At 44.3% G+C, this 14078-nt stretch overlaps 1 protein-coding gene across 1 annotated transcript in view; it reads right to left on the bottom strand.

The window, feature by feature from the left end:
• The window catches only part of APMAP (adipocyte plasma membrane associated protein), a 34369-nt gene extending 21677 nt beyond the window's left edge, over positions 1-12692 (bottom strand). Inside the window, exons 1-2 of the mRNA XM_056138099.1 lie at positions 12541-12692; positions 4182-4298 (exon numbers count right to left, since the gene is read on the bottom strand). Of these exons, the coding sequence (XP_055994074.1) occupies positions 4182-4298; positions 12541-12632 (209 nt within the window). The 5' untranslated portion in view covers positions 12633-12692. The remainder of the gene's footprint in view (positions 1-4181; positions 4299-12540) is intronic.
• Positions 12693-14078: the final 1386 nt, after the last annotated feature.

Genomic DNA, 14078 nt, shown 5'->3' with positions numbered 1-14078 from the left:
CATTCCAGGAGTTAGACTCCCCACCCCCATTTGCCTCCTAATTAGAGCTATTTGTCTTTTAAAAAAAGACAAATTTGCTATTAAAACAATTGCTTAAAAATTACTTTATTTGCTTTAAAAAATACTCTTAAAAATAATCTTGGTTATTTTTGGGGTTTTAGTTCTATTTTTATGTTATGAAGTAGTTTACAATATTTAATTATCTTTAATATTCGAATACCAATCCCACCAACATTACACCTTCCCACCACATTTGGGATGTTTCCATCCCGAACCCCAACCCCTGCCCCAAAGCAGAACAAAAATAATTTATTTTGTATTGTTTGTTATGAAAAAGTGCTGAAAATGCTCCAAAAAAGTTTCCTTAGAGAAAACAGTTTGAAGATTGTTGTATTTCACCCAGGGGCCATTAAGCCCTTCTATAAGAGATCACTAACACGCTATTAAAGGTTGAGCCTCGTGTGCTTACACACACACACACACACACACACACACTTATATCTATAAAAAAAAATATTTCTAAGATTGGTTGCCTCCTACTTTAAACCCCATCAAATGTGGTTTAGTACTCTTGGAGTATGGGTGGTATGAGATATGAGATGTTGTGTGGTCCAGGAATAGGTGAGGCTCAGCCTAAGCATGTGGAGAGCGGCGATGAACATGGTGGCATTTGAGTTCTGGAGGTTTTTGGCTGCTGGGGCAGGGTCCCTTGGGGCAGGGAAAGGTCTCACCCTCCCAACTCGGGGGCACCCCAAATGGAAGAGCCTGATGCAGGGTCTGGTGACATGGTTATGGCATGCATTGTGTTATGTGTTCTGGGAGAGAAAGACAATAAGACTCTGTCCTTTGGTGTTTTTGAAAGGCGCTCTATTACCAAGGCTGTAGAACAGCACTGCAACCTGCATGCTCTTGGAGAAAACAACCTGGAATAAGGTGCTGGACAAACCTGCTTCCCATTCTGGTCTTGGAAGTTCGTGCTCCCGAGGTCGATGCATACTGACACTCACCCAAGAGACAAAAGGCCAATACATGATTTTTAGCCACCCCTCCTCCAGGTCCACAGACAAGGCCCTATTTCTGACCTACAGGAAGCCGCTGGAAATACTCTTAAAATCCACCTCATCCATAGTGATGTCCCTCCTCACAAAAAAAAATAAATTATAATCTCGACAGGGAAATGAAGAAAATCAAAATAGGCAAACGAAAAGGATGGGCAAAATGGGCCAGGAAACCACTACATCAGCCAGGCAACAGGCTTCCAAAGAGCAGTCCTGGGAACTGAATCAGCACCGGATGGCTGGTCTGACCTGAGGACACAGTGAACTGCTCTCACTGTTGCTAACTCCTGCCTAAGGTCAGCGGCTCATTTCATCCTATTTCTCCTCATATTCAGGAGCGTGCGCCCTGTTCAGGAACACTGAAAGCTTCCTTCCCAAATCACCTTGGTAAGCTAATACATATCCTTGTTTCCAGGAGTGTGGTTCACTGAAAAAGTGTGTGTATCAGGGTTCAATCCCTGGCACTGACAACTAAAAGTGACTTTGCTCACTTTGTGGATTTGGCTGTAAGTGTGCCATCATGTCTAAGGACATATGGTCAAGACACACCAGCATCTTTTAATCTATACCCCATTTTCTCCCTGTGAACTGGTCTCCACCCATAAAAGTACAAAAATATTATTCTTCATAGGCCAGAGACAACATAGGTGTTAATCCCTTGCCTTGCATGTGGCCAACTTCCCCCATTTTGATACTTGGCACCATACAGGGTTCCCCATGCATATCCAGGGGTAACTCCTGAGCAGAAAGTCAGGAATACCCCCTGAGCACTTGCCAGGTGGGGCTCAAAAAACAAAGAAACTAAATAAAATTATCCCTCATAGAATAGGGATGTTTCTAATCATTCTTTAAAGAAATTATGTCCATATTAACATAAATTTTAAAGTAAAAGAAAACAGCAGTGTTCTGGGGAAGAGGCTTTATTGCTTTTATTTTGAAGACCAATAGAAATAAGAATTGTTCCATGGGCCTGAGAGACAGTACAGCAGGCAAAGAACCTGCCTTGCATGTAGTCAACTAGGTTCAATTTGGAGCATCCTATATGGTCCCCAAGCCCTACCAGGAGTGATCCCTAAGTGCAGTGCTAGGAGGAAACTCTGTATACTGTTAAATATGACACAAAAACACACTGTCCTCCCATTGTTCATCAGTTTGCTCGAGTGGGCCCAGTAACATATCCATTTTTTTGAGACTTGTTGTTACTTTGTTTGGCATATTGAATACGTCACAGGTAGCTTGCCAGACTCTGCTGTGCGGGAGAGATACTCTCGGTAGCTTGCCGGGCTCTCCGAGAGAGGTGGAGGAATTGAACCCAGCTTAGCCGGGCTGGCTGAGCACAAGGCAAACGCTTTACCACTGTGCTATTGCTCCAGCCCACAAAAAAACTGGAAAACAAAAACAAAACCGAATTCTTCCAGTAGCTGAAAGCTGTTCTCACACCATCTAAAGAATTATTTATTTTACTACTAGGGTAAAACTCAAACATAATATATAAAAATAACGACAACCCACTGAGTGCTCAAGGACTTAAAGAGCAAACAGAAGCAAACAATTAATATTCAAATAAGGTTTATGGAGATTTGTGGAAAGGGAAACAGTTGTCCCTACTTAATTCACCCAACTCTGACATTCCAGACTAGACCTCAGCAAGGATCTCAGAAAAAGGCAAAGAAAAGTCTTTGTCCAGCACAGCCCAATGGTTTTCTCCTCTATTTCTCACATCTGGTTCATCTACTCCAAAACCCAGGATTTCTCTGTACAACTTCAGAATCTTCTTGCACCATTTCCTTCAGTTTTTGGTCAGAAGTACACACAATGAACTGAGGTAGTGATATTCTTCACTTCTCTTTCTGTACACAAATTCACTTTTACTGATATCTTTAATCAATGAAACTCCATCCTTCTCTCTCCAGTTCAGAAATTCCTTTGCCATCAGCTGTCTGGTCTGCTCCTTTCTCAGTATGTTTCAAGCCTAGGTTTTGATCACCAGTTGTGGACACAATTCATGCTTCAGTCTTGGCAAACAGAAATTATCTAGAAAGATTAATGGCAGTTGCTAGCTGGGGTAGTCGAGTCACTCCTTCTATGTGTTGAAAGGGTGAATCAGACAGGAGCTTCTGCTTTTCATCCCCCAAAGCTGAATACACATTCTTCCCAGTGAATGTGAGACAAATGTCCCAAGACAGACCACATGTTGAGTCATAAAACATACCTCCATAAAAGTCAAGAGTATAGACATTGTAATGGGTTGTAACACCCTTAGCTCTTCAAGCAGGCTAAGCTGACCATCTCTCTCCCTTTCCCATGAAAACCCAGAACTCAAATTGCAATTAAAAAAAAATCTCTGAAATGAATCACACAGAGGAAAAAAAACCAATTATTATTAACTATCTTCTCAGGCACTGAAAATAGCAGTTAATCACAAACAGAAATGGAGAATTAAATCAAACAGCTTAAAATTAAACAGCTCTGGACTGAACAATAAGTGGGTTACAGAGGAAATCATAGAAGAACTCAAATGACGCCTGGAAACAAATGAGAACATGGACATTACCTACCAGGATTGTGGGACACAGCAAAAGCGATGATAAATAGCTCTGCAGGCATTTATCAGAAAGAAACAAAGGACTCACATAAAATACCCTAATTGCACAGCTTGGGAAACTGGATGACTATACGTTTGCTATGTCAAATGAGTTCACTTGCTTCTGATACTTATGCTTCTCTCATTTGTGTTATTTAAAAAAGTTTTGTTTCTCAGTAGAGTTTTGTGCTTGAAAAATTAACAAACAGTATCATGGATACATTCTGTGTCAATTAATTCAACATAAAATGTAGGCACCAAAGAAAGCAGATTTCTAGTTCTTATAAGAAGTTACCATATATATATTATTTGGTTTGGGGGCCACTCCCATAATGCTCAAGAATGACTCCAGGCTCTACAATCAAGAATCACTCTCAGAGGTGCTCAGGGATCAAACCCAGGTCACCCACATGCAAGGCAAGAACCCTAGCCCACTATACTTCTCTCTGGCACCTTTTAGAGCAAACAAGTTTGGTTCTTCCATCTTGAAGGAAAAGACCTTCCTCCTCCCCCTGCCCCAAGACTGCTGGGCATCTCACCTGAGAGGTTGTGGGTCTATAGGGGAGTCCAGCAACACCATGGCTCCGAGCACGGGAACTGTGAGAGAAGCCGCCAGCATCAAGAAGGTCACTCGGAAAACTCGGCCACTAAAAGAGCTGCCAAAAATCAAACACATCTCAGTGGTCAGGAGGCTCAGATGGCTGGTCTTGAAGCCCATTTGCACATGCAGGGCTCCCACTCCCTTCTCCACTAGAGACCCAACTTTTGTAGCCTGCAATTCAACCTGATTCTGTTGCTAAAGTCAGTAAACATGCCTTTGCTCTGCCCATTTCACCACCCTGCTGTGTGGGGCAATGCCTGAAAGTGGGATCAGACCATATTTTACCTTTTCTTTAAAAAAATTTTATTAGTGAGACACCATGAGGTACACTTGTAGACTTACAAAATTTTGTGCTTGGGTTTCAATTATACAATGATCAAATACCCATCCCTCCACCAGTGCCCATTTCCCACCACCACGGATCCCAGTATCCGCCCCACCCCCATCCACTCCATCCCACCCTGCCTCTGTGGCAGGGCATTCCCCTTTGTTCTCTCTCTCCTTTTGGGTATTGTGGTTTGCAAAAGAGGCATTAAGTGGCAATCATGTTTGGTCTATAGTCTACTTTCAGCATGCTTCTCCCATCCTGGGAGGATCCTCCCAACACCCTTTATTTGGTGCTCCCTTCTCTATCTGAGCTCCCTTTTCCCCTAGCATGTGTAGCTGGCCTCTAAGCCATGCAGCAAAATTCCTGGTACTAATCTCGGCCATATTTTACCTCTTGAGGGATGAGTGGCGTTCACTCAGCATTTACTAGTTCATCCTGAACACAGAGCCAGGAATAAGTCCTGAGCACTTCTGGGTGTGCCCTTCCCCCCAATAATAATGAGATGTTTTAAACAAAAATGTTGCATACAATGCCATCCCAGAGGCTCTTTAACTTGAGTTATTGTCTTTAAGTGGCCTTTCAACATGGGAAATAAACAGGTGACTGTCCAGCAGTATAAGGGAGAAGAAGACTTTGGTTCTTTGAAAAGCAAATCCAACAGACAGACAAGGGCAAGCCCTGAGGGAGAAGTGTAGTTGGGAAAGATGCATGCCGGCAGGATGCCATCATACTGATCCTCCGCACAGGGGCCGGAGGAGTTAAGTGCCTGTCCTTAACAGGCTGATGCAACCATTCTCTCACCAAGGGAGAGAAGAGGTGCTTAGGGAAAACTGCATTGTGCAAGATTCTGCAAGGGTGTGGACACACAAGCTTGCCAACCTGTATGTTTTTCACTCTCTCCACAACTAGTAAGATTCTCTCTGAAACAAACCTCAATGGGTTCAGACTCATCTGTTAGAACCCATTAAGTGCCCCATGCCTGAGTCTTTTAAAAATGACAATGAAGTGCAAATCATGTAAGACTGAGCTAGCTATCAGATATGAATTTGGCTCTACTTTGGAATAACTATGTGATCTTGGACTTCACTTCTACCTAACAAGCCCCCAAATCACTCTCCAAAACAGGAGCTACTTGGTTAGGACAGAGAATGACAATGACAGCTAGAAAGGATCACTCTGGACAAGAACTGAGTGCTGAAAGGAGGTAAAGGAACATACACGATGACCTTTTTATTACCTGTATTGCAAAACCAAAAAAAAAAAACCTTAATGCCCAAAAGAGAGACAGACAGAGAGAGAGAGAGAGAGAGAGAGAGAGAGAGAGAGAGAGAGAGAGAGAAAGAAAGAGACACAGAGAGTAAGTGTCTGCCATAGAATCAGGTGAGCGAAGGGGAGGGGTGCAGGAGGGAAACTTGGGACACTGGTACTGGTGGTGGGAAATACACACAGGTGAAAGGATGGTGAAGGGATGGGTGTTGGAACTGCTGGAATACTTTAGGAGTGAAAATCAATCATGAACAACATTGTATCTGTGTATCTCAATTAAAAAAGAAAATATGGGGCTGTAGTGATAGTACAGGGGGAAGGGTGTTTGCCTTGCACACGGGTTTGATTCCCAGCATCCCCTGAGTATTGCAAGGAGTAATTCCTGAGTGCAAAGCCAGGAGTAATCCCTGTGTATTGCTGGGTGTGACTCCCCCCCCCCCCCCCCCAAAAAAAAAAGAAAATAGGAGCTCCTTCACTACAGATTACTTTGGTAATGCGCTGGAGCACCTGGAGCTACTCCAAGTTCTGTTGTTCAGGGTCATTCCCAGTTGTGCCAGGAATCAAACCTGGGCTTCCTGCATGAAGAGCCTGTCCTTGGCCCTTGCGCCACATTTTTGAAATCATGAGTTGGAAAGCTTATTCAGAGTTTATGGCATCATAGCTGCACCTTGACATACTGGTCAAAGGCTCAATGATCCCCGAAACAAAAGTCCGGCCAGAATCAAAAACAACAATGCTTCCTGCTAGGTTTGGAAGGGAAGACAACCTGAGCTCCACATGGTCATTCCTCCTGAATGACCTGGCTAATGTGTACAGTCCCAACACCCAAAGTGAGAGGAGGGTCCGCATGTGCCGAGCGTGGAACTCACAAAGGCAGCTACAGCCCAGAATTTCTTGCCCTGATGGCCAGAGCAGCTCTAAACAAGAACTGTAGGTTCTGCTATGCAGAGGGCACAGAGTGGACCTGGCAAGCCCTTCCTTCATGTCCCCAGGTGCTCCTGATGTGCAGCTGGACACCACAAAAGCCCATCAACACACCTCAGGATACTAACCACTCAGCCTCTCCTGTTCCATTCTGAGGTCATGATTTAGAAATAGTGGCTTAAACAAACCCCTTAAGCAGCACAGTTCAGTAGACTTTGTTGCAAGGATCTAAAGACTGCTGAGTGCTTGAAAGGAAGTGTTATATAAATGAACTAGAGATGGCCTCTCAATAACAGCCCTTAATGGCCCTTATTTCTTCAGAGATGGCCTCTCAATAACAGCCTTATTTCTTCACAGCAGGTTGAGTGAGACTCCTTAACTCAGAAACCTCACCAATGTCAACTTTTTTTCTTTTTTTGGGGGGAAGGGGAGTTGGCCACACTAGCTGTGGTCAGGATTTACTCCTGGTTCTGCACTCAGGGATTACTCCTGGCAGTATTCAGGAAACCATATCGGGTGCTGAGGATAAAACCAGGTCAGTCATGTGCAAGGCAAGTGCCCTACCCGCTGTAATATAGCTCTGGTCCCTATATGCAATTATTTTTTAAATAGCACAAACAAGGGAAAGACAGTGGGGTGTATGTATGGAGTATATGTTCACTATCCTTGCAAACCCTGTTCAACTGCCACAATTGCAATATGGTTCCCTGCATGCTGCCTGGAGTGATCCCTAAGCACAGAGCCAGGAGTAAGCATGCACACCACCAGGAGTAAAGATGGCTCCAAAACCAAGCATAAACAAACTAACACCAGTAAGTGTATTTTCAGAGCCTTAGAGACTGTCTGATTTGCATACTCTATGCAACTTCACTAGACAGCTCTTACCCACTGGAAGACAGGGCCTTGCCCTCACCACTGCTGTCCTTAGGTGACCCAACTCACCAAGAAAATCAAGAGCCCCCTCTCCCTTCCCTTCTACTCCTGTCATTAAATTCTTCCACGTGCAACCCTGATCCAACGATTCCCAATAAAGCTCTTAAATGCACTACCCTGACCCCCAAACTCCCTATGCAGCAGGAAATGAATTTTAAATTCTAGTTAATTCCCACTCATTTATATTATTTCTTTTGGTTTGGCGACCACAAAGATGTGCTCAGTGCTTTCTCCTGGCTTTATGCTCAAGGATCACTACTGGCAGGGTTGGGCAACTATAGCAGTGCTGAGGACCAAAACCCAGGCTGGCTGTATGCAAGGCAAATACCCTGCCCACTGGACTAACAATATGGATCTTCTCAAAAAACTAGTAATTGACCCAAGAATTCAACTTCTCAGCCTCACCCCAAGGCCACAAGAAAAATTTTACATTCATTGCAGCACTCTTCACAATAGCCAAAATCTGAGAACAACCCCACTGTCCACAAATAGATAAAAAAAATTGTGGTACATATAAAGAACGGGATACTAAAGAAACATAGTAGGGGCATAACAAATACCTAAAGGCAACAGAAACCGAGTCGGGTCTTTAATAGAAAGCTTGTGTGTGTGTGTGTGGGGTGGGGGGGGAGTGCACAGTGACATGGCTTCTACTCCTCTTGAAGCAATGCTGATTCTCTACTCTCTCCTCATCTAGGCGAGTCAAGTGCTCTGAACCTCCACCACCTTCATCCCCCTTGAGCCAGGATCTCCTCCCCAGCCCTCTTAGAACAAGGAAACCTCTGCCACCAGCTCTCGAACCCCAAACCATCGGCATGCATTAGCTGGGAGTAGAGACAACTCTACCCCCTCAAACCTACCAACTCTATGGGGTCGTAAGTTCTGGTATCTGTCCTCCAGAATAACCCAGCTATGTATGGATTGAAATAGTATCTGAAGGACATAGAAATTGTTAGATTAACTGATTATAAATAGTAACCCCTTACTGAAAAATAATAAATCAGATCAGACTTCAGATAACCTGGAATGTGAAGCTCAAACTACAGCACCCACAAACTTTTAAGAACAGTGGGGAAACAGATAAAGCCTCATGCCTCACTGAAGAGGACCTCGAATCGACACTCTGCAATGGCAATGGCAATAAAGGAATCACTGTCACTGTCCTCCTGTTGTTCATCGATTTGCTCGAGTGGGCCCAGTAACATTGTGAGACTTCACTGGAGTAAAAATTCAACCAGTTCAAGGATGACCCAAGGTATCAGAGAGTCCATAAAAATGGAATTGAAAAAGATACAATAGCAAAACACAGCAACAGATTTCAATGTGCAGAGACTGGAGACAAAATACTAGCCATCAAGAATAAACAATTAGCCAAAGGAAAGAGAAGTAAATAAACAGAAGAGATGGTATGATTTTTGATAACAGCAAGAGGAATAATCTCTGAATTACAGGAATACCAGAAGGAGGAATAAAAGAGAAAAAAAGAATGAATGACTGATGAAAGAAATAAGAGGTCCAAAGAATACCAAACAAAATAGACAAACAAAAGCACACCAAGACACCTAGTAACCAAAATGGTAATTTCAAAAGACAGACTACTTAAGCCTCCAGAGAGAAGACACCCCTTAAATACAAGGGAAACAACAAAAGAATCACAACCCATCTTCCATAGGACATCTTACAAGCCAGGAAAGTGTGGAACGACATTCAAAGCACAGAATGAAAACTATCATTTAGACTTGAGAGAGGGATAAGAACCTTTCCAGACTAACAGGAGCCGGCACTATTTGTGACAAATAAACCAATCCTGTGAGAATTACTGCAACGAGATTGCTCTTCAAGTGCGCGGTTTCCACTGAACATTGTTCTTGCTTGTAAGGATGACTGACAGTGGTGGGGAGATTGGTGTTGGAATACTGAAGGTCTAAAACTCTTCTATCAATTACTTTGTGAATCACAGCTTTTTAATTAAATGAAAATAATTAAAAATACAAAATTTACCGGGGAAGATGGGGGGGCACTATAATAGTGGAGGGAAGTGCTGAAATGTGTTACTACATGAAACCCTCTCATTAACAGTACTGTAAATCACAATGCCTAAAATATATATATTTTTAAATTAGACTGGGAAAGACGGGGTCAGATAGTGTAGGGGCTAAGGCACTTGCTTTGCATGCAGCTGACTTTTCATCCCCAGCACACTTGGTCCCTCAAGCCTGCCAGGAATAATTCCTGAGCACCTCATTCTTCCTAAAAGCTGCGTAGTATTCCATTGTGTAGATGTACCATGGTGTCTTTATCAAGTCATCTATTCTTGGGCACTGGAGTTGTTTTCACATTCCCAGTTTTCTCAGGAGTATAAGCCCTGAGCACCACCAGATATACCCACTCTCCACTTAATCAGAAAATAGACCTTGTAGAGATTTGACTAAAATCCTATACAAGTTAACTGTTATAAAGCAACTGCTAAAATTTCATTAACTGTTAATTCATTCTTCACTTCTAAACACATGTGCATGTTAAAGTTCTCTATTCCCAGATATAAGTATGCTGTTCCTAAAGAGAAGGAATAGTTTCAATATCACAATAATTCTATTAATACATTTTCATCTTGGGAATTTGATACCAAATAATAATAAGCTTGCACTGGTACAATAAAGTGCTTAGCTCATCAATGTTAGCAACAAATAAAAATATTTAACAACTAAATTTTCTGTTATAGCCTGGAAAGCTACCTGTGACATATTCAATATGCCAAACGCAGTAACAAGTCTCACAATGGAGACGTTACTGGGCCCGCTTGAGCAAATCGATCAACAATGGGAGAACAGTGACAGTGACAGCTCAAATAGAGATATCTAAGAGGTTTGGTTGAAATCTTATTTTCAAATTCTTCTCAATCACTAGTATTCCCAGAATTTTTAAAAAATTAAATCAGTGATACTTTCTCTCCCCCCCCCCCCCTTTTGGGCCTTACAATTTGCAATACAGATGATGAAAGGTTATTAGGTATATCCCTTTACCTACTTACAACACTCAGTTTCTGTCCAAAATCATCATTTCCAACGATTATTGTCAAACTGATCCCTTCTCAATCCTAACTGCCTTTTGCCACCCTCCCCCCCCCAACCACTCAGAGAACTCAATAACCTTCCAAGTTGGACACTGCCTTGCAAGCCGAGTCAGGAGACCATCCCAATATCTGCTGGAGTCTCTTTCCTTAAAATCCACTGTGCAAATTCTGATCTAACAACTATCTTTTCTTTTTTTTCCTAACAACTATCTTTCAAGGCTTTATTTTGCTCAGCAAATCTACAATTTACTCTACTGTTGTCCCTTGAGCCTTTCTTCAAGTTTCCATTAGTTTAACCTCGATCATCCTCTTTTTCCTTGGAGTGAAAACACAATTGAAGACATGACCGTTGAGGCTGGAGCGATAGCACAGCGGGTAGGGCGTTTGCCTTGCACGCAGCCCACCCGGGTTTGGTTCCCAGCATCCCATATGGTCCCAAGAGCACTGCCAGTAGTAATTCCTGGGTGCATGAGCCGGAAGTAACTCCTGTGCATAGCTGGGTGTGACCCAAAATGCAAAAAAAAAAAAAAAAAGACCAAATGGTAAAGACGACATTCAAGAAGGCAATATCTGAGGCCAGAGATAGCACAAAGGTTGCTTAACATGGGGCTGTGGCCATGCTCAGGCTTGATTGCTGGTCTCTCAGCACCACCAGGTGTGGCCCCAAATCCACCCTCCAAAAGATAATACTCAAAGATTGTGAAGAAGACAATTTATGTAGATCACATGAGAAAAATAAGAACTACACATTTAGAACACTGTAAGAAGACATGAAGTTGGTGACAAAAACTCATTCTAAAGAGGCCATTAACGATATTAAAAAAAAAATCAAGAGAAATAAAGGGCAATCGGGAAAATTAGAACAGAGTTCAACAACAGGGAAGTCAGTAAAACATTTAATACCAGACACAATGTGAAAGGCAGACTGAAGAGACCAGCCACAGTAAAGGATTCTGGAACATTCAAAAATTATCCCCAGAAAAACTAAAAATAACCCAAACTGACTCTGCCCTTCTGCCCAGGCTCAGTCAGAACTCACTGTGGTGGTCACTAATAAGGACACTGGATTTACAGAGCTGGGTGGTGCTGATTATTATGTCAGCAGTGCTGTCCGCTCTCAGGAGTGCCGGGATGGACACTAGTGCTTGAACCCCCGTGCCATTTTTCCAGCATCCCCATCCGCGCTGGGCGCTTGCTCCTGGCTGCGCATGCAAGCATCGCCTGGTGAGTTTCCAGGCCAGGATGTGGTGCTCCGGGTTGACCCTAGGTGGGTGGGTGCAAGGCAAGCGCCCTGTCCTGCAAGCGGCTCAATTACTGGGGCGCCAGAACGCTTTATCTTTTTTTTTTTCTTTTTGGGTCACACCCGGAGATGCACAGGGGTTAACTCCTGGGTTTGCACTCAGGAATTACTCCTGGCGGTGCTCAGGGGGAACTACGGGATGCTGGGAATCGAACCCGGGTCGAACGCGTGCAGGTCAAACGCCCTTGCCGCTGTGCTATCACTCGAGTGCCACGCTTTATCTTCATAATGCATAACTCAAAAAGCAGACATCTCCTTCAATCTCGATGTGTTTTATTCTACACCATGAAATGCATTCATGACGTTAGGAAAATGACGCTTCAGTCCGTGTCACTATACTCCAAGGCCAGCACTGGACAGTGCCTTCTACGGTCCCTGAGTGCCCAGTTCCCTCAGCGGGCCGGGCCGCGCACGGCCGCCTGCGCTCGCCACTCCGCGGCCGGGGCCGGAGGCGAGGCCAGACGCCGGCCTACCTGCCCTCCTCAGTCTCCGGGGCTGGCCCATCGTCCGTGACAACCTGCGGCCGGAGGGGCCGGCGCTGCCGCAGCCCGTCCGCCTCGCTCATGGCGCGAGTGTGCGCGGAACACGCCGCGCGGCCCCGCCCCCTCCTCGGCCGCGCGCAGAAGTGACGTCAGGCCCGTTCCTTCCGGCCTTGCTCCTGGTGAGAGTGGGCAGAGCCCGTGCGGCCCCATCTGCGCATAGAAGTGACGTCGAACCCATTCCTTCCGGGCCCGCTTCTGCCGCGAGTGGGAGGAACCTGCGCTCCGGGAGCCCGTGGGCAGCGCAGCTCCGCCTCCTCCTCCGTGGCGTGCGAAAGTGACGTCAGGCCCTTTCCTTTCAGCCTCGCTCTTTCAGCGTGAGGGGTGGAACATACGTGGCCCTGCTCTCTCCTTGGCCGCAGGCAGAAGTGATGTGGCCCATTCCGACTAGGGTTCTGGCGAGGGTCAGGAAGGCCCATGTGGGCCCCCCTCTTCCTGGGTTGCGCTCAGTGAGGGCAGCCTGCCCTACCTGGCCTCCCATCTTCCAGGTGGAAGTTTCCTGTGGCGCCTGAGTGGCCCCTGAGGCCTTCTGGTGGATTTTGTGAGAGGCTGTCAGACTATTCAACTATATTCCATTGGTCTGTGGGTCTGTTTCCATTCTAGTACCCATGCCTTTGGCATCAGGGTGATGTACGGTCCATTGAAGTTGGGAGTGTTTCTGCTTCTTTAATTTCCTCGAAGAGCCTGAAGAGGATTGGCAGATTGGCAGCAGGTCTTTCTTAAACGTGTGAAAGAATTCACTTCTGCATCCATCTGGACCTGGGTTTTTGGTTTTGGGAAGATTTTTGATGACCATTTCAATGACCTCAATAGTTAGATTTCTGTTCAGGTGCTCAAGAGCATCTTTATTTAGCCTTGGAAGATCATAGGGTCCAGGAATTTATCGATTTCTTCTAGGTCTTCTCATTTCATGTTATCAACTAATCTCTAATGATCCTTGAATTTTTCTGGTTTCTGTTGTGATGTCCTGTCTTTCATTTTCAATTTGATTTATTAAAGTTCTTCCACTTTACTTTGTGAGTCTTGCTAGTGGTTTATTGATCACGATCACGACCATCCTGTTATTCGTCGATTACCTCGAGCAGGCCCCAGTAATGTCTCCTTTGTCTTAGCCCGGAGATTTTTAAAAAAGTGGCATATTCAAGGCTCTCTCAGAGTTAGGAGAATGAGACCCTTCATTGTTACTGGTATTTGGCATATTGGGTACGCCACGGGGAGTTTGCCAGACTCTGCCATGTGGGCAGGTTACATTCGGTAGCCTGCCAGTTTGTCCAAAGTAGGTTTGTTGATATTGTTTATTTTTTTAAAAAACCAGCTCTTGGTTTTTATTGCTCTTTTGAATTGTTTATTGGGATTCCAGTTGATTAATTTTTGCTTTAAGCTTTATTATTTCCTTCCTCCTGCTACCTTTTGACTCCTTTAGATGCTTATTTTCCAGGTTTATTTAAAGATATGCAGTCAAATTATTTGTG

This window comes from Sorex fumeus, unplaced genomic scaffold (assembly GCF_029834395.1).
Source record: "Sorex fumeus unplaced genomic scaffold, SorFum_2.1 ptg000128l, whole genome shotgun sequence".
Taxonomy (NCBI): Eukaryota; Metazoa; Chordata; class Mammalia; order Eulipotyphla; family Soricidae; genus Sorex; species Sorex fumeus.
The sequence above is the reverse complement of the archived record's forward strand: the minus strand, read 5'-3'. Positions and strand labels throughout refer to the sequence as shown.